Source organism: Anomaloglossus baeobatrachus, chromosome 6 (genome assembly GCF_048569485.1).
Source record: "Anomaloglossus baeobatrachus isolate aAnoBae1 chromosome 6, aAnoBae1.hap1, whole genome shotgun sequence".
Lineage (NCBI taxonomy): Eukaryota > Metazoa > Chordata > Amphibia > Anura > Aromobatidae > Anomaloglossus > Anomaloglossus baeobatrachus.
In genome coordinates, this window is record NC_134358.1 from 78784215 (window position 1) to 78807941 (window position 23727).

At 51.3% G+C, this 23727-nt stretch overlaps 1 protein-coding gene across 3 annotated transcripts in view; it reads right to left on the reverse strand.

Annotated features, from left to right (window-relative positions):
• The window catches only part of MTERF3 (mitochondrial transcription termination factor 3), a 135818-nt gene that overhangs the window by 61266 nt on the left and 50825 nt on the right, over nt 1-23727 (reverse strand). For all 3 annotated transcript variants that reach the window (XM_075353063.1, XM_075353061.1, XM_075353064.1), the window contains exon 4: nt 18429-18618. In XM_075353063.1, the coding sequence (XP_075209178.1) occupies nt 18429-18618 (190 nt within the window). The remainder of the gene's footprint in view (nt 1-18428; nt 18619-23727) is intronic.

The following is a 23727-nucleotide window of genomic DNA, read 5'->3' on the forward strand; positions in this document are numbered from 1 at the left end:
GGTTTTGGTTTGTGGCATGGAAGTACTCTTCCCGCCAGTAGCTTCCTTAATAATTTCATCCAGCTGTTCACCGAACAGCCGGGATCCAGCAAAGGGGAGTCCAGCAAGGTACTTCTTTGAAGAAGCATCTGCCTTCCACTCTCGAAGCCACAAGATCCTGCGGATAGCGAGGGAATTAGCCGAAGCCACCGCAGTGCGGTGAGAAGCCTCCAGCATGGCAGACATGGCATAGGATGAAAAAGCTGAAGCTTGGGAAGTTAAGGTAACCATTTCGGGCATAGCTTCCCTGGCGAGGGAATGCATCTCCTCTATAGAAGCAGAGATGGCTTTGAGAGCCCACACTGCTGCAAAAGTCGGGGAGAACGAGGCCCCTGCCGCCTCAAATACAGATTTGGCCAGAAGGTCAACCTGGCGGTCAGTGGAATCCTTAAGAGAGGTGCCATCAGCCACTTACGAAGGCTTCCCAGCCGAAACGGCCGTCGGGAAGGACACGGACATCGCCCTCTGACCACCAATTTTCCCAGGTATAGTGTGCCATTAGACCTTTTGGCTATGCAGTTTTGGAGTTCCTTCTCCTAATTTCTAGTGGGTCACTATGACCGTATTTTGGCTATGATATTTGGCACGATATGTCCAATTTAGGGACCCACATGGATGGGATATGAGGAAAAATTTCCTCTCCCATTATATAGCGATATTGCCTAGCCTAGCACGATATTTCCAATTTAGGGACCCACATAGATGGGATATGAGGAAAAATTTCCTCTCCCACTATATAGCGATATTGCCTAGCCTGGTAGACATTTGTGTCTTTATGTCTTATATCCATCATTTGCCAAATATGACTGTTGTTATATGATTGTACTATATCATAGATGGACAGAAATGTCGGCCCACAAATATATGATAATACAAGTATAATGTACCACCAGACCTATTTACTGACACAGAGTTCTGGATTCTCTTCCAATCTTTAATGTATTACTCTAACCTAATTATTCCAGAATTGGTAATCCTTAGCCCTCCTTTTGGGTACCTAGATGGAGGGGACGGGTGGGAAATTGTTCCCTGCCAACATTGAGACATATATATATTTTTGCTCGCTGACATTTGTGTCCATATATCCATTATATATTATCATTTTGATATTTTTACATGTAGAAAGGCGATTGATGGCATATGATTGCATTATACTATGGAGAGATTGATATGGTTATCCATCATTTTTTGACAATTGTCTGCATATTCTGGTCATTGATAGATGGTCCGTGCCCTCACTTGTTCTGTGCCGCCCCGCACCTACCCCTATGTCAAATAAAGTTTCCACCTTTTGCACCTTGGATACTGGTCGTGTGTTTTCTCTTGTTCTGTAACTAATTTACGACTTATCCTCAGTCCCCATCCAGTTTTCTATTCATAATATGATTCTTATTGCTCATATATATGTCTGGTAAATCATGGTGTGGCTGTGGCTTTTTTTGTATAGTAGGAGCTTACATGCAGTGCATACTGAATACAGCTTTGGAGCCTTGCTCCTCGTGTGAGACATGCTGCTGGAGTGGGGGCTCTGCCAGAATGACCCCCAGAGAGTATATACAGAGGTCCACAACCAGAGGTTGTGGCTTACCAGACCGCTGGAGCGGTGTTGTGTGCCCTCCAGATCCCGAAGCCCGGACCCCCAAGCACCTCAGCAGGGATGCTGCAGACCAGTGCTGATCGCAGGGAAAACGCTGAGAAAATGGCCGCCGGAGCGAAGAGAGGGGGCGGGGCTTACTCTGGGGAGCGGGATCTGGAGGACCATAGAGACTTACAGGGGAGGAGACATGTACTCAGTGAGGAGTGTCTCTCCCCTGTGCAGAACAGCCGCTGGGCGGAGCCGCGCTGTCCCTCTGCATGAATGACATGCGAGGGCAGTGAAACCGAAAGTAGGCCTCCGGCGAAGCCGGGGTCTAAATTTGAGCGGTGCGGCCGGCGCGCAGGCACCCTCGGCGCGGTTCTCAGGCGACAGCCAGAGAACCCGCCGGAAATGTCATAAAACTCACTCAGCACACTCTCCCACAACAATAAAGTACAGGGACCCCCAATATATAAACGTCTCAGGTACTTAGCTTGCTGAGACGCAGGGTTCCAAGTCCCTGGGGATGAGTGCTCCGATCCAGCAGGATCCTGAAGGGCTGCGGATGGAGACCGGTCTCCTGCCAAGCATGGAGAACCGTGCTGGCTCCCACTTCAAGCCAGAGCCCAGGAGGGATGGTGAAGGAGCACGGCATGTAAGGCTCCAGCCTTGGAATCAACCTTAACAGCACCGCCGACACAGTGGGGTGAGAAGGGACATGCCGGGGGTCCAAGGCTTGGACCCGCTTTTCTTCAAACTCTTTCCAAAAATCAAAATTCAGATGAGAATGCATGTGTGGATGTATGCCTCCTGAACACAAAGCGATAAACTGGCTAGATCTGGTTCTCCAGGGGGTGTATAGGCTCAGAGGGAGGAGCTACACTTTTGAGTGTAGTACTTTGTGTGTCCTCCGGAGGCAGAAGCTATACACCCATTGTCTGGGTCTCCCATAGGAACGATAAAGAAAAACAAATATATTCCCATCTCACTTGTTTATTTTCACCAGGTAAACCAATATAACTGCACAAAATTTAGAAATAAACATTTCTGATATGCAAAAACAAAACCCAAAAAATCAGTGACCAATATAGCCACCTTTCTTTATGACACTCAGCAGCCTACCATCCATAGATTCTGTCAGTTGCTGGATCTGTTTACGATCAACATTGCGTGCAGCAGCCACCACAGCCTCCAGACACTGTTCTCAGAGGTGTACTGTTTTCCCTCTCTGTAGATCTCACATTTTATGAGGGACCACAAGTTCTCTATGGGGTTCAGATCAGGTGAACAAGGGGGCTACGTCATTATTTTTCATCTTTTAGATCTTTACTGGCCAGCCACGCTGTGGAGTAGTTGGATGCATGTGATGGAGCATTGTCCTGCATGAAAATCATGTTTTTCTTGAACGATACCGACTTCTCCCTGTACCACTGCTTGAAGAAGTTGTCTTCCAGAAACTGGCAGTAGGTCTGGGAGTTGAGCTTCACTCCATCCTCAACCCGAAAAGGTCCCACAAGCTCATCTTTGATGATACCAGCCCATACCAGTGCCCACCTCCACCTTGCTGGCGTCTGAGTGGAGCTCTCTGCCCTTTACTGATCCAGCCGCTGGCCCATCCATCTGGCCCATCAAGAGTCACTCCCATTTCATTAGTCCATAAAACCTTTCAAAAATCAGTCTTAAGATATTTCTTGGTCCAGTCTTGACGTTTTATCTTATGTTTCTTGTTCAGAGGGGGTGGTTTTTCAGCCTTCCTTATCTTGGCCATGTCCCTGAGTATGGCACACCTTGTGCTTTTTGATACTCCAGTAACGTTGCAGCTCTGAAATATGGCCAAACTGGTGGCAAATGGCATCTTCACGCTTGATTTTCATCAATTCATGGGCAGTTATTTTGCACCTTTTTGCACAATACGCTTCTTGCGACCCTGTTGGCTATTTGCCATGAAACGCTTGATTGTTCGGTGATCACGCTTCAAAAGTTTGGCAATTTCAAGACTGCTGCATCCCTCTGCAAGACATCTCACAATTTTGGACTTTTCAGAGCCCGTCAAATCTCTCTTCTGACCCATTTTGCCAAAGGAAAGGAAGTTGCCTAATAATTAAGCACACCTTATATAGAGTGTTGATGTCATTACACCACACCCCTCCTCATTACAGAGATGCACATCACCTAATTTACTTAAATGGTAGTTGACTCTCAGCCTATACAACTTGGAGTAGGACAACATGTATAAAAAGTATCATGTGATCAAAATACTCATTTGCTTAATAAGTCTGCACACTGTGTGTGTGTGTGTGTGTGTGTGTGTGTGTGTGTGTGTGTGTGTGTGTGTGTGTGTGTATGTGTGTATGTATGTATGTATGTATGTATATGTTGCATCAGTGATACTGAGCAGAGTCCCCGCATCCAGCAGAGCACTGGCACAGCCCACCTGCAGTTTTCATATCTCCCATTGACTTGAGGGTTGTATTTATAGAAGTTTTTTTTCTGGTTTTGTTATTTTTACATAAATGTCGCAGTTTGTCAGCAATTACTATAAGACTACAAAAAAAAAAAAAAAATGCCAAAAGAAGGGAATTTTGTTTACTTACCGTAAATTCCTTTTCTTCTAGCTCCAATTGGGAGACCCAGCCAATTGGGTGTATAGCTATGCCTCCGGAGGCCACACAAAGTATTACACTAAAAGTGTAAAGCCCCTCCCCTTCAGCCTATACACCCCCCGTGCTGCCACGGGCTCCTCAGTTTTGGTGCAAAAGCAAGAAGGAGGAAAAAATTATAAACTGGTTTAAAGTAAATTCAATCCGAAGGAATATAGGAGAACTGAAACCATTCAACGTGAACAACATGTGTACACAAAAACAGGGGCGGGTGCTGGGTCTCCCAATTGGAGCTAGAAGAAAAGGAATTTACGGTAAGTAAACAAAATTCCCTTCTTCTTTGGCGCTCCATTGGGAGACCCAGACAATTGGGACGTCCAAAAGCAGTCCCTGGGTGGGTAAATAATACCTCATAATAGAGCCGTAACGGCACCGTCCTACAGGTGGGCAACCGCCGCCTGAAGGACTTGCCTACCTAGGCTGGCATCTGCCGAAGCATAGGTATGCACCTGATAGTGTTTCGTGAAAGTGTGCAGGCTCGACCAGGTAGCTGCCTGACACACCTGCTGAGCCGTAGCCTGGTGTCGCAAGGCCCAGGACGCTCCCACGGCCCTGGTAGAATGGGCCTTAAGCCCTGAGGGAACCGGAAGCCCCGAGGAACGATAAGCTTCGAGAATTGGTTCCTTGATCCACCGAGCCAGGGTTGATTTGGAAGCTTGTGTCCCTTTACGCTGGCCAGCGACAAGGACAAAGAGTGCATCCGAGCGGCGCAGGGGCGCCGTACGAGAAATGTAGACTCTGAGTGCTCTCACCAGATCTAACAAGTGCAAATCCTTTTCACACTGGTGAACTGGATGAGGGCAAAAAGAAGGTAAGGAGATATCCTGATTGAGATGAAAGGGGGATACCACCTTAGGGAGGAATTCCGGAACCGGACGCAGAACCACCTTGTCCTGGTGAAACACCAGGAAAGGAGCTTTGCATGACAACGCTGCTAGCTCAGACACTCTCCGAAGTGAAGTGACTGCTACTAGAAAAACCACTTTCTGCGAAAGGCGTGCGAGCGAAATATCCCTCATTGGCTCGAACGGTGGTTTCTGAAGAACCATCAGCACCCTGTTCAGATCCCAGGGTTCTAACGGACGCTTGTAAGGAGGGACGATGTGACAAACCCCTTGCAGGAACGTGCGTACCTGTGGGAGTCTGGCCAGGCGCTTCTGAAAAAACACAGAGAGCGCAGAGACTTGTCCCTTAAGGGAGCCTAGCGACAAACCCTTTTCCAATCCGGATTGAAGAAAGGACAGAAAAGTGGGCAAGGCAAATGGCCAGGGAGAGAAACCCTGAGCAGAGCACCACGACAGGAATATTTTCCACGTCCTGTGGTAGATCTTGGCGGACGTTGGTTTCCTAGCCTGTCTCATGGTGGCAATGACCTCTTGAGATAATCCTGAAGACGCTAAGATCCAGGACTCAATGGCCACACAGTCAGGTTGAGGGCCGCAGAATTCAGATGGAAAAACGGCCCTTGAGACAGCAAGTCTGGTCGGTCTGGCAGTGCCCACGGTTGGCCGACCGTGAGATGCCACAGATCCGGGTACCACGACCTCTTCGGCCAGTCTGGAGCGACGAGGATGGCGCGGCGGCAGTCGGCCCTGATCTTGCGTAACACTCTGGGCAACAGTGCCAGAGGGGGAAACACATAAGGAAGCTGAAACTGCGACCAATCCTGAACTAAGGCGTCTGCCGCCAGAGCTCTGGGATCTTGAGATCGAGCCATGAATGTTGGGACCTTGTTGTTGTGCCGTGACGCCATTAGGTCGACGTCCGGCATCCCCCAGCGGCAACAGATCTCCTGAAACACGTCCGGGTGAAGGGACCATTCCCCTGCGTCCATGCCCTGGCGACTGAGAAAGTCTGCTTCCCAGTTTTCTACGCCCGGGATGTGAACTGCGGAGATGGTGGAGGCCGTGGCTTCCACCCACATCAAAATCCGCCGGACTTCTTGGAAGGCTTGCCGACTGCGTGTTCCACCTTGGTGGTTGATGTAAGCCACCGCTGTGGAGTTGTCCGACTGAATTCGGATCTGCTTGCCTTCCAGCCACTGCTGGAACGCTTTTAGGGCAAGATACACTGCCCTGATCTCCAGAACATTGATCTGAAGTGAGGACTCTTGCTGAGTCCACGTACCCTGAGCCCTGTGGTGGAGAAAAACTGCTCCCCACCCTGACAGACTCGCGTCCGTCGTGACCACCGCCCAGGATGGGGGTAGGAAGGATTTCCCCTTCGATAATGAGGTGGGAAGAAGCCACCACCGAAGGGAAGCTTTGGTTGCCTGAGAGAGGGAGACGTTCCTGTCTAGGGACGTCGGCATCCTGTCCCATTTGCGTAGGATGTCCCATTGAAGAGGACGCAGGTGAAACTGCGCGAAAGGAACTGCCTCCATTGCTGCCACCATCTTCCCCAGGAAGTGCATGAGGCGCCTCAAGGGGTGTGACCGACCTTGAAGGAGAGATTGCACCCCTGTCTGTAGTGAACGCTGTTTGTCCAGCGGAAGCTTCACTATCGCTGGAAGAGTATGAAACTCCATGCCAAGATATGTCAGCGATTGGACCGGTGTCAGATTTGACTTTGGAAAATTGATGATCCACCCGAAACTCTGGAGAGTCTCCAGAGTAACGTTGAGGCTGTGTTGGCATGCCTCTTGAGAGGGTGCCTTGACCAGCAGATCGTCTAAGTAAGGTATCACCGAGTGACCCTGAGAGTGGAGGACCGCAACTACTGTAGCCATGACCTTGGTGAAAACCCTTGGGGCTGTCGCCAGGCCGAACGGCAGTGCCGCGAACTGAAGGTGTTCGTCTCCTATGGCGAAGCGCAGGAAGCGCTGATGCTCTGGAGCAATCGGTACGTGGAGATAAGCATCTTTGATATCGATCGATGCTAGGAAATCTCCTTGGGACATTGAGGCGATGACGGAGCGGAGGGATTCCATCCGGAACCGCCTGGTCATTACGTTTTTGTTGAGCAGTTTTAGATCCAAAACAGGACGGAAAGACCCATCCTTCTTTGGAACCACAAACAGGTTGGAGTAGAAACCGTGACCCTGTTGCTGAAGAGGAACCGGGACCACCACTTCTTCTGCCTTCAGAATGCCCACCGCCTGCAGAAGAGCCTTGGCTCGCTCGGGAGGCGGAGATGTTCTGAAGAATCGAGTCGGAGGACGAGAGCTGAACTCTATCCTGTAACCGTGAGACAAAATGTCTCTCACCCAACGGTCTTTTACTTGTGGCAGCCAGGTGTCGCAAAAGCGGGAGAGCCTGCCACCGACCGAGGATGCGGTGTGAGGAGGCCGTAAGTCATGAGGAAGCCGCCTTGGTAGCGGCACCTCCGGCGGTCTTTTTAGGGCGTGATTTGGACCGCCATGCGTCGGAGTTCCTCTGATCCTTCTGAGGCCTTTTGGACGAGGAGAATTGGGACCTGCCCGCCCCCCGAAAGGACCGAAACCTCGACTGTCCCCTCCTCTATTGGGGTGTTTTTGGTTTGGCCTGGGGCAAGGATGTTTCCTTTCCCTTGGATTGTTTGATGATTTCATCCAATCTCTCACCAAACAAGCGGTCGCCAGAAAATGGCAAACCAGTTAAGCACTTTTTGGAAGCCGAATCTGCCTTCCATTCCCGTAGCCACAAGGCCCTGCGTATTGCCACCGAATTGTCGGCTGCAACCGCCGTACGGCTCGCAGAGTCCAGGACAGCATTAATAGCGTAGGACGCAAATGCCGACGTTTGAGAGGTTATGGACGCCACCTGCGGCGCAGACGTACGTGTGAGTGCGTCAATTTGCGCCTGACCAGCTGAGATAGCTTGGCGTGCCCATACGGCTGCGAATGCTGGAGCAAAAGACGCCCCGATAGCTTCATAGATGGATTTCAACCAGAGCTCCATCTGTCTGTCAGTGGCATCCTTGAGTGAAGCTCCATCTTCCACTGCAACTATGGATCTAGCCGCCAGTCTGGAGATTGGAGGATCCACCTTGGGACACTGAGTCCAGCCCTTGACCACGTCAGGGGGGAAGGGGTAACGTGTATCCTTAAGGCGCTTGGAAAAACGCTTATCTGGACAAGCTCGGTGTTTCTGGACTGCCTCTCTGAAGTCAGAGTGGTCCAGAAACATACTCATTGTACGCTTAGGAAACCTGAAACGGAATTTCTCCTGCTGAGAAGCTGACTCCTCCACTGGAGGAGCTGAGGGAGAAATATCCAACATTTGATTGATGGACGCAATAAGATCATTCACTATGGCGTCCCCATCAGGAGTATCAAGGTTGAGAGCGGCTTCAGGATCAGAATCCTGATCAGCTAGCTCCGCTTCATCATACAGAGAGTCCTCTCGCTGAGACCCTGAACAATGTGATGATGTCGAGGGGATTTCATAGCGAGCTTGCTTAGTCGGTCTGGGACTGCGTTCCATGTCAGAGACCTCACCCTGGGATCTATGAGACACCCCGGGAGAACATTGTTGTTCCAACTGAGGGGAACCAGGGGGCAATGATTCCACAGTGCCCATGGCTTGAGATGCCGGCCTGGACTGCAAGGCTTCTAATATCTTAGCCATAGTCTCAGAAAGTCTTTCAGTAAAAACTGCAAACTCCGTCCCTGTCACCTGGACAGTGTTAACAGGTGGTTCTCCCTGGGCCACCCTTAGCAGAGGCTCCGGCTGAGTAAGTGCCACAGGGGCCGAGCATTGCACACAATGAGGGTCAGTGGAACCTGCCGGCAGTATAGCCGTACATGCTGCACAGGCAGCATAGTAAGTCTGTGCTTTGGCACCCTTGCTATTTGTGGACGACATGCTGTTGTCTCCTCTGAGCAATACAGGAGGGTATATAGCCAAAAACAACCGTGCACCATACAGTGTAAAGTATAGCCTATAATCATATAATCTATAAGTACACTTCTGCACCAGTGGGGCCAGCACCTAGGTGCTGCTTACCGCCCGCGCAATGCGGTTGTGTGGTCACCAGAATTCCTGCCTGGGTCTCCCTGAGCTTGTCTCCCTTCTCCAGCGTTAGCAGAGCTGACAGGAATGGCTGCCGGCGTCCTGAGGAGAGGAGGGGGCCGTGGGCGTGCCCTAGAAAGTGCGGGAATCTGGTGCCCCACTGTGCACAGTGAGGGGGGTGGAGTATGCAAAGCATGCTCCAGCCTCAGTTGCTGACGTCCTTTACAGCGTCCCGCCCTTCCCCTGACTGGCAGGCCTGGGGGCGGGAAAAGAATGAGACTAGGCCGCAAAAGCCGGGGACTAAAGTTATAAGCGCGGCCGCCGTATAAGCGCGGTCGGCGCGGAAGTCCCCGGCGCACTAACAGTCCCAGCCGCGCCACAGTGATAACAATGGCAGCGGCGGTCAGAGCGGCAGTCCCCATACACTAACACACTCAGCGACGCTGCAGTGTGTAAAGGCACAAACGCAGTCAGCGCCGCGGTCCCCGGTGCACTAGCACACCCAGCAATGCTGGAGTGTTGCTGTGCGCGGTCCCCACGGGGACACAGAGTACCTCAAAGTAGCAGGGCCATGTCCCTGAACGATACTCGGCTCCTATCCAGCAGAGTCCTCAGGAGCTGTGGATGGAGCACGGTCTCATGTGCCTGGAGACCGATAGGATCCCACTTCACCCAGAGCCCTAAGGGGGATGGGGAAGGAAAACAGCATGTGGGCTCCAGCCTCCGTACCCGCAATGGATACCTCAACCTTAACAACACCGCCGACAAGAGTGGGGTGAGAAGGGAGCATGCTGGGGGCCCTGTTATGGCCCTCTTTTCTTCCATCCGACATAGTCAGCAGCTGCTGCTGACTAAGCTGTGGAGCTATGCGTGGATGTCTGCCTCCTTCGCACAAAGCATAAAAACTGAGGAGCCCGTGGCAGCACGGGGGGTGTATAGGCTGAAGGGGAGGGGCTTTACACTTTTAGTGTAATACTTTGTGTGGCCTCCGGAGGCATAGCTATACACCCAATTGGCTGGGTCTCCCAATGGAGCGCCAAAGAATTAACAAAATGAGGCTCCGCTGGCACAAAAAACTGTTTGTTTTTTTATAGTAAAATCAGTGTGAATGTATTTTGTAATGAGTCTTGTAAATACGTAATAATATCTTATAGCTAACAATATGGTGTGCATCCCTTTAAACACAGATTTTAAGTACAGCACTTGCAAAGAGATATTAAGGCCCGGAGATAATAGATGACTATTTGCAGATCAGCCGCTGCTGAACTCCACTATAGACAAAAATAAAAAAAAAAAAAAAATAGTCCCCAAAGAAAAGTGACTGCAGCGAAAGATAAAATGATAAACGTCCTCTGGAATCGCTTTCCTTTGGGGAGATTTTATCATATTCTATATTCAGGGCGATGTTTGAGACCCCAGCAGCAGCTGTGAAACCCTCCCCCCTCCTTCTGCCCCAACACAGCACAGAACGCCTGCTATCTGCCTTGTAACGTGGCTGCTGCGCTCTGCGCTGTCACTAGAAACCCTTTGAAGGTTCTCGCTCACCAAGTTTTTCCCTCACTAATTAGCCGTTACAGGCGACGCTGTGAAGAGAACTGCCATGAGCGTCTCATAAAAGAGCACGTCACTCATCCCAACATGGTGCACACGTTACTGGAGTTTACCTTGTTAAAGGATTATTCCCATCTCCAAGGTCCTATCCCAATATGTAGTAGGTGTAATAATAATAATATTAGCAAATCCCTCCAATTAGAAATGTAGTATAGTTCTCCTGATTATCTATGTCACTTACCTCATGTGCAGGGTATTGCAGCTTAGGTTTCCATGGTTATGTCCACTCATATAGTCAGTTGATGGCTCCAGATTATAACCATAGATACCTAAAGTACTGCAATGCCCTGCACATGAGGTAAGAGACTTGGCTAAATCAGAAGAACTATACTACATTTCTAAATGTAGGTATTTGCTAATATTATTATTATACCTACTACATATTGGAATAGGATTTGAAGATGGAAATACCCCTTTAAGGGTTCCAATAAAAAAATAACAAAAAGGGGCATCTGTAATGCCCCCATACAATGGTTTGGCGATTATCCAGCCATGAACTATCTCCTGTACACCGGACCTCCCGCTCTGCTGATGGCTCTTGTGTTGCTGCTGACAGACATATTTTGGCAGTGCTCATCTCTTAGGAACAAAAAGGCCGTCAGTCCGAAAACAGACATGATGAATCCTTAAAGGGAACCGGTCACCACTTTTTTTGGCGTATAAGCTGCAGCCACCACCACTCTAACATGATTATATATCATATATATACCGTATTTTTCGCTTTATAAGACGCACTTTTGTTCCCCCAAATTTTGGGGGAAAGTAGGGGGTGCATGTATGTATATATATATATATATATATATATATATATATATACACACACACACACACACACCTCTATATCTATCTATCTATCTATCTATCTATCTATCTATCTATATATATATATATATATACACACATACATATACATACATACATACATACAGAGTCCAGTGGAGGTGCGGGCCGCTCTGGAGCGGTGCTGGGGGCTGGTGAAGCTGCGGGCGGCAGCGTTAGATCTCCTGCTCCCGCTCATATAATATGCACAGCCGCTGTCCATCAGCGTGGTGCTGAAACTGCATCGCGCTGAGGGGCTGGGGCAGCGGGGCATATTATATCTGCCAGTGCATACCTTTGATCGCACATGCACCCCTATGTTAGATATGGCCCCCATGCTGCTGCCCATAGTAAAATAATAAACTCTTTACTCACCTCCTCCAGCATGTCTGCCCGGTCTCCCTCCTGCCGCTGTGATCATGCACGCAGAGATATCTCTCTGGTGTCCCGATCACATGACCGGCACTAGAACCAGGAAGTGGGAAGTGCAGGAGAGAGGAGGAGCTCAACCCCGAGGAGGGAGACACGAGACAGGACAGTGCTGCAGAAGGTAAGGAAAGAGTTTATTTTACTAAAAGCAGCAACAGAGGGTGATGTGTGCCAGGCACAATGGGCCTGTGTGCCAGCCACAGTGGGCCTGTGTGCCAGCCACAGTGGGCCTGTGTGCCAGCCACAATTGGCCGTGTGCCAGCCACAAGGGGCCGTGTGCCAGCCACAAGGGGCCGTGTGCCAGCCACAAGGGGCCGTGTGCAGCAATAGGGGGCCTGTTTGCCAGCCACAGTGGGCCGTGTGCCAGCCACAGGGGGCCATGTGCAGCAATAGGGGGCCTGTGTGCCAGCCAGAGTGGGCCTGTGTGCCAGCCACAGGGGCCATGTGCCAGCCATAGAGGATGTGTGCCAGCCATAGGGGAAATGTGGTATCACTGGGGGACGTGTTCAATATAAGGTGGCCCATTTATTAAAAAATTCTCTATTCCTTCACCAAATTTGGGGGTGCGTCTTATAAAGCGAAAAATACGGTGTATATATATATATCTCTGTCATATCTATATATATAATTGCCTTATTCTGTCTGTCTGTCTTGCTCCAAAATTGTGTCCTTACGGTGACACAAAGCTGATTGGCCGCTGGGCTCGCCATGGCCCCGCCCCCCTGCACGGATTGGCCTCTCGCCCAGGCTGCGCCCCCACACGGATTGGCCGGCCGCTCGCCCAGGCTCCGCCCCCCCCCACAGATTGGCCTCTCGCCCCGGCACCCTGCAGGCATTGGCAACTCGGCCACGCCCTGCCCCCCTCACGCAATGCACGCTAGCTCTGGCCCCGCCCCCCCACGCATTCCCCGAACGGATACGGTCACGGCGCCACGACTCCCAGGTGAGTACTGTACCCCCGGGAGCCCACATCAGCGTACGCCGCCAAACCAGCCGACACATACCCTCGCATTGCTGGGGCTGGCCGGCGTATGCTGGTGTGGGCTCCCGTGCGAGCGGGGGACGAGATACGCTGGTAACCATGCTAGCATAGTTACCAGCGCATCAAGGTCCTGCAGCGGCGGAACATACACACACGCACGCACATAACAGCACACACACACACACACACACACATACACACACACACATCAGATCACACTCACTCTCACACACACCTCACACACACATCACATCGCATCCACACACTCACAACATCCTGGGATATCGCTTGCTTCTCGGCGGCGATACTGTGCTGTGAGCTTCCAGGACCTGCCGGAGGATCACATGGCCAGAAGCATATGGTATCTCCGGATGTTGTGAGTGTGAGCGCGTATGTGCAATATCGTCAATGTGTGTGTGCGTGAGTGTATGCGATCGGGTGTGTGTGAGTGTATGCGATCGGGTGTGTGTGTGTGTGTGAGTGGATGCGATCGGATCTGTGAGTGTCGGCAGAGGAGCACGGCGTGCTGGAGGAGGCTGGGAGGAGAAAGGCTGATCCTGGGGAAGGCTGGGATGGGGAGGCTGAGAGAAGAGAGGCTGATGCTGGGGAAGGCTGAGGCTGGGGTAGGCTGGGAGGAGAGAGGCTGATGCTGGGGACCGAAAAGGCTGATGCTGGGAGGAGAGAGGCTGATGCTGGGGGAGGCTGATGCTGGGGGAGGCTGAGGCTGGGGTAGCCTGGGAGGAGAGAGGCTGATGCTGGGGACAGAAAAGGCTGATGCTGGGAGGAGAGAGGCTGATGCTGGGAGGAGACAGGCTGATGCTGGGGAAGGCTGAGGCTGGGGTAGGCTGGGAGGAGAGAGGCTGATGCTGGGAGGAGAGAGGCTGATGCTAGGGACAGAAAAGGCTGATGCTGGGAGGAGAGAGGCTGATGCTGGGGACAGAAAAGGCTGATGCTGGGAGGAGAGAGGCTGATGCTGGGATGAGAGAGGCTGATGCTGGGGACAGAGAGGCTGATGCTAGGGACAGAGAGGCTGATGCTAGGGACAGAGAGGCTGATGCTAGGGACAGAGAGGCTGATGCTGGGAGGAGAGAGGCTGATGCTGCGGGTAGAGAGGCTGATGCTGGGAGGAGAGAGGCTGATGCTGGGGGAGGCTGATGCTGGGGGAGGCTGAGGCTGGGGGAGGCTGAGGCTGGGGTAGCCTGGGAGGAGAGAGGCTGATGCTGGGGACAGAAAAGGCTGATGCTGGGGACAGAAAAGGCTGATGCTGGGAGGAGAGAGGCTGATGCTGGGAGGAGAGAGGCTGATGCTGGGGGAGGCTGAGGCTGGGGTAGGCTGGGAGGAGAGAGGCTGATGCTGGGAGGAGAGAGGCTGATGCTAGGGACAGAAAAGGCTGATGCTGGGAGGAGAGAGGCTGATGCTGGGGACAGAAAAGGCTGATGCTGGGAGGAGAGAGGCTGATGCTGGGGACAGAAAAGGCTGATGCTGGGAGGAGAGAGGCTGATGCTGGGATGAGAGAGGCTGATGCTAGGGACAGAGAGGCTGATGCTAGGGACAGAGAGGCTGATGCTGGGAGGAGAGAGGCTGATGCTGGGAGGAGAGAGGCTGATGCTGCGGGTAGAGAGGCTGATGCTGCGGGTAGAGAGGCTGATGCTGCGGGTAGAGAGGCTGATGCTGCGGGTAGAGAGGCTGATGCTGGTGCAGCATGGGGGATGGAGCACGATGGGGGGTGCGCAGCATGGGGGATGGAGCACGTTTGGGAGTGCGCAGCATGGGGGATGGAGCACGTTTGGGAGTGCGCAGCATGGCGGATGGAGCACGTTTGGGAGTACGCAGCATGCCGGATGGAGCACGTTTGGGAGTGCGCAGCATGGCGGATGGACCACATTTGGGAGTGCGCAGCATGGCGGATGGAGCACGTTTGGGAGTGCGCAGCATGGCGGATGGAGCACGTTTGGGAGTGCGCAGCATGGCGGATGGACCACGTTTGGGAGTGCGCAGCATGGCGGATGGACCACGTTTGGGAGTGCGCAGCATGGCGGATGGAGCACGTTTGGGAGTGCGCAGCATGGCGGATGGAGCACGTTTGGGAGTGCGCAGCATGGCGGATGGACCACGTTTGGGAGTGCGCAGCATGGCGGATGGAGCACGTTTGGGAGTGCGCAGCATGGCGGATGGAGCACGTTTGGGAGTGCGCAGCATGGCGGATGGAGCACGTTTGGGAGTGCGCAGCATGGCGGATGGAGCACGTTTGGGAGTGCGCAGTATGGGGGATGCAGCACGATGGGGAGTGCGGAGTATGGCGGATGGAGCACGTTTGGGAGTGCGCAGCATGGCGGATGGAGCACGTTTGGGAGTGCGCAGCATGGCGGATGGAGCACGTTTGGGAGTGCGCAGCATGGCGGATGGAGCACGTTTGGGAGTGCGCAGCATGGCGGATGGAGCACGTTTGGGAGTGCGCAGCATGGAAGATGGAGCACGATGGGGGGTGCGCAGCATGGGGGATGGAGCACGATGGGGAGTGCGCTGCATGGGGGATGGAGCACGATGGGGAGTGCGCTGCATGGGGGATGGAGCACGATGGGAAGTGCACACCTCCCCCCAACACACACACACACACACACAAGCGCGCACTGCACAACACACCACACACACACACACACACTGGAAACCACAAACAACTGCCCTACACAGACACCCACACACACAGACAATGCTGCACACACACAACACCCAACACACAAACACCGCGGCACACACAAATATACGCACATACCGCACAACACACACATTGCACAAAACATACCTCCCCCCAAAACACACCACACACACACAAACCGCGCAACACACACACACACAACGCTACAGACACACAGCGCTACACAAACTACGCAACACACGCAACACACATACAACACCGCTCTCACCCCCCGCCACACCCAGACAACACCCAGAACATGTACAGCGCCCTACACAAACACTTGGTAACTACACACAACAACATCTCTCTATATATATATATATATAACAAAATTCATACATGAACTACACAATACGTAAATTCTAGAATACCCGATGTGTAGAATCGGGCCACCTTCTAGTATGTATATATATATATATATATACACATACATACATACATACATACATACATACATATTATATATATATATATATATCTCTGAGTCCAGGCCACTGTGAGAACATAGAAAACATTTTATAATACTTACCTAACGGTCGCGCAATGGGCCATATGGGCGTCTCCGTTCTCCGGTGCCTCCTCTTTCGTACATCTTCGTCCTCCTTCTGAAGCCTGTGTGCATGATGCGGTACGTCATGCACACTCGCTGGTCCTGCGCAGGTGCACTACAATACTTTGATCTGTCCTGCTCAGGGCAGATCAAAGTGCGCCTGCGCAGCACCTGAATGCCGGTGAGAGTGGATGACGTCGGACCAGTCATGCACCGCGGCTAGAGAAGAAGGAGGACTAAGATGGCTAAAAGAGGCAGCGCCGGCACCGAACAACTGAGACGCCCATATGGCCCACCGAGCGTCCGTTAGGCAAGTATTATAAAGTGTTTATGTTCTCACAGCGGCCTGGGCTCTTATATACAGCATGTTAGACATGTTAGAATGCTGTATATAAGACCCCGGTGGTGATGGTAGCAGCTTATAGGCCAAAAAAGTGGTGACAGGTTCCCTTTAATCACCCCAAACAGCATCTGTTGGGAAAAATGTAGGGGCCCCAATACACATTAGGCTGTCGGCAGAACCTGTCGACATCGGTGGGTTCATTCAGCCTTAAGGCCCAGTCACACACAACGACTTACCAGCGATCCCGACAACGATACTTCCTGATAAGGATCGCTGGTAAGACACTGGGAGGTCGATGTTGAGATGTCACAGTCAGACCTCACCAACGACTCAGTAATGATACAGGTCTCAGTAGCGACCTGTATAACGATATCTGCTGTAATTGGGACCCTGTCACACAGTGTCAAACATAGCGATGCGTCCTGCCCAGCAGGACATCGCCTTTGAAGAAAATGGTCCAGGACATTCAGCAACGACCGGCGACCTCACAGCAGGGGCCAGCTTGTTGCTGGATGTCACACATAACGAGACCGCTGTTGTGTCACAAAACCCGTGACTCAGCAGCGATGTCGCTAGCGATGTCGCTTAGTGAGACGTGGCCTTTAGTCTAATGTGTATGAGGAGGGCTCCGCTCACCTGTGCGCAGGAAACGCTGCGTGTCAATGTGGTCCGCGGGGCACGGATTGTGCAATAGAGCTGGCAGAGAAACAGGACACGAGCCACAAAGTTTCACGCCAGTTTAATGAATCGGGCCCCAAGTGTTTTAAAAAAGTTTTAGTAACTTTTCCCATTTTTCCCATTGACGTCCTGTACTCAGCAGTGCCACATAATGTGTACTAATTAAAGAATGTATGTCTGGAACACCAATGGTGTGAACAAGGTGCAAGACTCAAAAAACATAACTATACAATAGGATAAAGAGTTGCACACAAGTCACAATGTATATGGGAATGATGAAAAGCAAAACTGCTATGGGAATACTAGACTGAAAAACACAATGAATGATCTGAAAAAAATGGAAAACGTGAAAATGGAATATGCATAACTGCTATGAATAATAGGAATGAGAGATGTTTAGCCATAATGTGTACTGGCACCTAGTATTGCAACTGAATGTGACTGAAATGTGCCTGGTAAACAACAAAGAGCGATATGTCATAAATGTCTGATAGATATGGGTCCACATCCACCTCCAATTTAATTTTTTTTCCCTGTATTTCTTATTTCCCTTAGGGGATTTGAAGCTGTGATCGTCCAATCACTTGTGCTATACATGGCAGTGCATCAGCATTGCTATGTATAGCCAAAAATCACAATTTCCTATGGAAGCCAGCTTCAGCAGACCGCCAGTTGTCATGGCAACCAATTAGCACCCCATAATCACATCACGGGAGCACCGATGGGCGTGTGCATGATGCGCCACTCCGACGACACGTGTTAGATGCTGCTGTCGGAGACTGATAGCGGGATTTGGTAATCTAACAGTGCAGGTGCCCATTGCTGTTGAAGGCACATGATGGCTGATTAAATCAGTCATCATATGCTAGGAAAAATCCGGGCTCGACACGCAAGCCCGCATCAAAGGCAGCGACACGACCTTTGACGCACCTGTACGTCAAAGATCGGGAAGGGGTTAATAAGTGGAAACGTGTGCAGTGCTCCGTCTGGACTTCTGTGAGAGTTCTGATAATGGCCAGGCACGAGCTGGCTCTTGCATCCATCAGACATCAATGGCACGTTATGTGAATTTGCCATAAATGTCTGTAATCGGCAATAAATGAGATGAATACCTTTTATGCAGATTGTCCAGATCTTCACTGAAGATAAAAGGATTTTTGGTCAGGAAGGCTCCCAGCTGATTGTCTTCTACACCCACATCTTTCAGGAAAAAAAGGATTTTACTGATATCCTTTTCAAAGTCTAACTTCAGGAGAAACGTTCCCACGTTTGGACGCTCTTCAAGCTTCGATAAATCCACACCTAGGAAAAAAAAAATATATGGATTTTCATTCTAAACAGCTGATTATGAACACAACAACCATCCTTATCCTGCCCCATCTCACATACACTTATGCAGAGGTGATCCAAAGACGTGAGACGACCGGTGCAGAAAACCTGCTGCGGAGGAAGATCCCTTTCAAAAACCAAAGTGTCGTTAGTTTATTTTAATCAGTTAATAAAATGTAATGAACAAAAGAGAAATTCAAATTAGATGTATATTCGATGTGACCGCCCTTTGTCTTTAAAAACAGGATCCATTACTCTGGATCTTGTACACAGTTTTGGAAGGAACTCAGTGGAGAGGTTGTTCCAAACATCTTGGAGAACTAACCCCAGATCTTCTGTGTGTGAGGCTTGTGTAAATCCTACTGTCTCTTCATGTTATCCCAGACTTACTCAATGTTCATATCAGGGCTCGGTGTGGCCGTATCATCACTTCCAGGACTCCTTACTCTTCTGTCTTGTCCCAAGTCATACACCATGACAATAATGAAAGCAACAAGAAGACACAAGGCAGTTATACTGAATCAGCAAGGTCTCTCCCAGGTAAACATTTGAAGATGTGCTGTTCAAGCTCTTTTGAAGAGACACAAAAAATGGGCAATGGTTAGGACAGTCATCGGTCAAAAATACAAACAAAAAAAAGTGACATCATGCTTACTTCTCTTCAAAATTGGAAGATGTCCAGCAGTGGCATCAGCTCAGAATTGGCAACAGCCAGCGGGACTTAAGGCCGCTTTACACGCTGCGATCTCGCTAGTGAGATCGCTAGCGTGTGTACCTGCCCCCATCGTTTGTGCGTCACGGGCAAATCGCTACCCGTGGCGCACAACATCGCGCGGACCCGTCACACATACTTACCTGCCTAGCGTCGTCGCTGTGACCGGCGAACCGCCTCCTTTCTAAGGGGGCGGTTCGTTCGGCGTCACAGCGGCGTCACTAAGTGGCCGCCCAATTGAAGCGGAGGAGCGGAGATGACCGGATGTAACATCCCGCCCACCTCCTTCCTTCATCATTACCGGCGGCTGCAGGTACGGAGATGTTCGTCGTTCCTGCGGTGTCACACGTAGCGATGTGTGCTGCCGCAGGAACGACGAACAATATCGTACCTGCAGTAGCAACGATAATTGGGAATAGGGGGGCATGTCACCGATTTTTAACCTTTTTGCAACGATTCAAAATCACTCATAGGTGTCACACGTAATGACATCGCTAACGCGGCCGGATGTGCGTCACAAATTCCGTGACCCCAACGACATCGCTTTAGCGATGTCGTAGCGTGTAAAGCGGCCTTTAGCTGCAATCATCTACTGTTCAGAGATATCTGGCCAGAAGTGGCCTTCATGGAAGAATAATGGCGAAAAAGCCATACCTTCAACATGGAAACAACACCAAGTGTCTCAACTAAGCATGAAAACATATGGATTGGGGTGAAAAAAATGGCAGTAGGTGCTTTGTGCGGATGAGTCAAAATGTGAACTATCTGAATGCGACAGAAAGCAGTTTGCGGTACATTAATGAGTGTCTGCAAAAATGATGAAGAACGGGGAGGGTCTCCATTTGAGTGAATAGAGTTAACAATGCTGCAAAAAAGAGAATTTTGTTTACTTACCGTAAATTCTTTTTCTTATAGTTCCGACATGGGAGACCCAAACCATGGGTGTATAGCTTCTGCCTCCGGAGGACACACAAAGTACTACACTAAAAGTGTAGCTCCTCCCTCCGAGCATATACACTCCCCGGATGACAAATCCAACCAGTTTAGTGCCAAAGCTGAAGGAGGACATCCACCCATAAGTAGAGATAGAGTAAAACCCGGAATAACCGGAACTTCTGTCTACAACAACAGCCGGTGAAAACACACGGAACAAGAAAGCTGCCAACAGGCAACAGGGAGGGTGCTGGGTCTCCCATGTCGGAACTATAAGAAAAAGAATTTACGGTAAGTAAACAAAATTCTCTTTTTCTTTATCGTTCCTTATGGGAGACCCAAACCATGGGACGTCTCAAAGCAGTCCATGGGTGGGAAATAAACAGAAACTGAGAAGTAGGCGAAACCTAACTTCACAAATGGGCGACAGCCGTCCGAAGGATGCGTCTGCCCAAGCTCGCATCTGCCGAAGCATGAGCATGCACTTGGTAGTGCTTTGAAAGGGTGTGCAGACTAGACCAAGTGGCAGCCTGACAGATCTGCTGAGCCGTAGCCCAAGAGGCACCGACAGCTCTGGTCGAGTGCGCCTTAATCCCTGGCGGGGGAGGCATCTGAGAACATAGGTAGGCATCGGATATGGCCGACCTAATCCAATGAGCTAGGGTCGGTTTAGAAGCCGAGAGACCCTTGCGCTGACCTGTGGTCAGCACAAAAAGAGAGGTGCACCGACTAAAAAAACAGCGGTGCGTGACACATAGATCCGGAGCGTCCGCACCAAATCTAAAGCATGCAACGCTTTCTCAAAGCGATGCACAGGGGCCGAACAAAGGGAAGACAATGAAATGTCCTGGTTAAGGTGGAACGGAGACACCACCTTAGGGAGAAGGCCCGGAGTTGGATGGAGAACCACCTTGTCTTGGTGAAAAAAACCAAAAAGGGTGACTCCGAAGAGAGCACAGTCAAATAAGAGACTCTCCTGAGAGAAATTATGGCCACCAGAAAAACCACTTTCTGTGAAAGACTAAACAACGAAACCTCCCTAAGAGGCTCAAAGGGGGGTTTCTGTAAGGCCATGAGGACCAAAGAAAGGTCTCAGGGATCCAGAGACCGCCGGTAAGGCGGAATGATGTGAGATGCGCCCTGCATGAAGGTGCGCACCTGGGCCAGTCGGGCGATACGCCGCTGACAGAGCCGAGACCTGTCCCTTGAGGGAATGAGGGACAGACCTAGCTGCAGGCCGGACTGTAGAAAGGACAGGATGGTCGGCAAGGAAAAAACGGCCAAGGAGCATGGCCGGAAGAACGACACCAGAACAGGAAAATTCTCCAAGTCCTGAGGTAAAACCTGGCCGAGGAAGACTTCCGAGCCTGAGTCATAGTGAAGATGACCTCGGAAGGAATGCCTGAAGCCGTAAGGATTCAGGGCTCAAGAGCCACGCCGTCAATCTGAGAGCCGCAGAATTGTTGTGGAAAACGGACCCTCTGAGAGAACGTCTGGCCGGTCCGGGAGATGCCACAGCACCTCTACGAACAGACGGAGCAGGTCTGGGAACCAAGCTCGCCTGGGCCTGGGGCGATGAGTACGACCCGACGGCCCTCTATTTTGATCTTGCGCAGGACTCTGGGCAAGAGAGCTAGAGGGGGAAACACGTAGGCCAGACGGAACTGGGACCAATCTGGAACCAGCGCGTCCGCTGCCAAGGCCTGAGGATCGTGGGAGCGAGCCACGTAAACCGGGACCTTGTTGTTGTGCCGGGATGCCATTAGATCCACTCCCGGAGTGCCCTGCCTGCTAAATTGACCGGAACACTGCCGGATGCAGGGCTCACTCGCCGCTGTCCACGGTTTGACGGCTGAGATAATCTGCCTCCCAGTTCTCTGCGCCTGGGATGTGGACTGCGGATATGGTGGACTTGGAGTCCTCCGTCCACTGAAGGATATGTTGAACTTCCAACATTGCTAGGCGGCTGCGAGTCCTAGGACTACAGCCCTGATTTCCAGCACATTGATCGAGAGGGCTGATTCGGACGGAGTCCAAGTGCCCTGTGCTCGGTGGTGGAGAAACACTGCTCCCCAGCCGGATAGACTGGCATCCGTGGTGAGAATCACCCATGACGGGGCCAGAAAGGAGCGTCCCTGGTACAGAGAGAGGGGCCGAAGCCACCACTTAAAGAGAGCTCCTGGTCTGTGGCGACAGAGCCACCAGCCTGTGCAAGGAAGAAGTCCCTTGTCCCAACAGCGGAAAATGTCCAGCTGCAGGGGACGCAGATGGAACTGGCAAGGGGAACCGCTTCTATTGACGCCACCATCTGACCCAGCACCTGCATGAGGTGCCTGATGGAATGACGGCGGAGCCTCAGCAGAGAGCGAACCGCCAGATGAAGAGACTGCTGTTTGACTAAGGGCAGCTTCACAAGTGCCAGCAGAGTCTCGCATTGCATCCCTAGGTACGTAAGTTCCTGGGTCGGGGTCAGAGTGGACTTGCAAGCGTGGCGAGAGTGAGCGAGACACTCCGCTGACAGTCTGCACTGGATGAAGCCCTGACTAGAAGGGCGTCTAGGTAAGGAATCACTACCAACCCCTGGAGGAGCAGAACCGCAACTGGTGAATACACGAGGGGCCGTGGCTAACCCAAAGGGGAGAGCCACGAATTGGAAATGTTCCTCTCCGATTACAAAACGTAGCCAACGCTGGTGTGAAACTGCGAATGGCACATGCAGAGAGACATCTCTGATGTCGATGGATGCTAAGAAATCTCCTTGGGTCATTGACTGATCGCAGAGATTCCATGCAAAATTGCCGCACCTGAACATGCTTGTTGAGAAGCTTGAGATCCAGGTCGGAAAGCACCGTCCTTTTCGGGGACTAGGAAGAGATTTGAGTAGAAATCTCAGAACCGTTCCCAGTCGGGAACTGGTACAATTACTCCATTGGCCTGCAAGAATGCCACGGCCTGTGAGAAGGCGGCGGCCTTGGAGCAGGGGGGAGTTGTCAGAAAAAATCTGTTTGGTGGCTGAATAGAATTCTATTCTGTAGCCGTGGGAGATGGTAACCCACACCCACTGATCGAAGACGTGTTGAAACCACACGTCGCCCAAGAGGGAGAGCCTGCCACCGACCAAGGACGTTACTGGCGCGGCCAGGTAATCAAGAGGAGGCTGCCTTGGTGGCAGCAGCTCCTGCCGACTTAGGACACGGCTTCATGCGCCAGTTGGTTTACGGACCTTGGCTGAGTTAGTGGACGAGGCCGAGGGCTTAGAGGACGACCAGTTAGAGGAAACAAAAGGAACGAAACCTCGACTGGTTCCTGCCCTGGAAGGTTTCCTGGGTTGTGGCATGGAAGTACTCTTCCTGCCAAAAGCTTCCTTAATAATTTCATCCAGTTGTTCACCGAATAGACTGGTCCCAGCAAAAGGGAGTCCAGCAAGGAACTTCTTA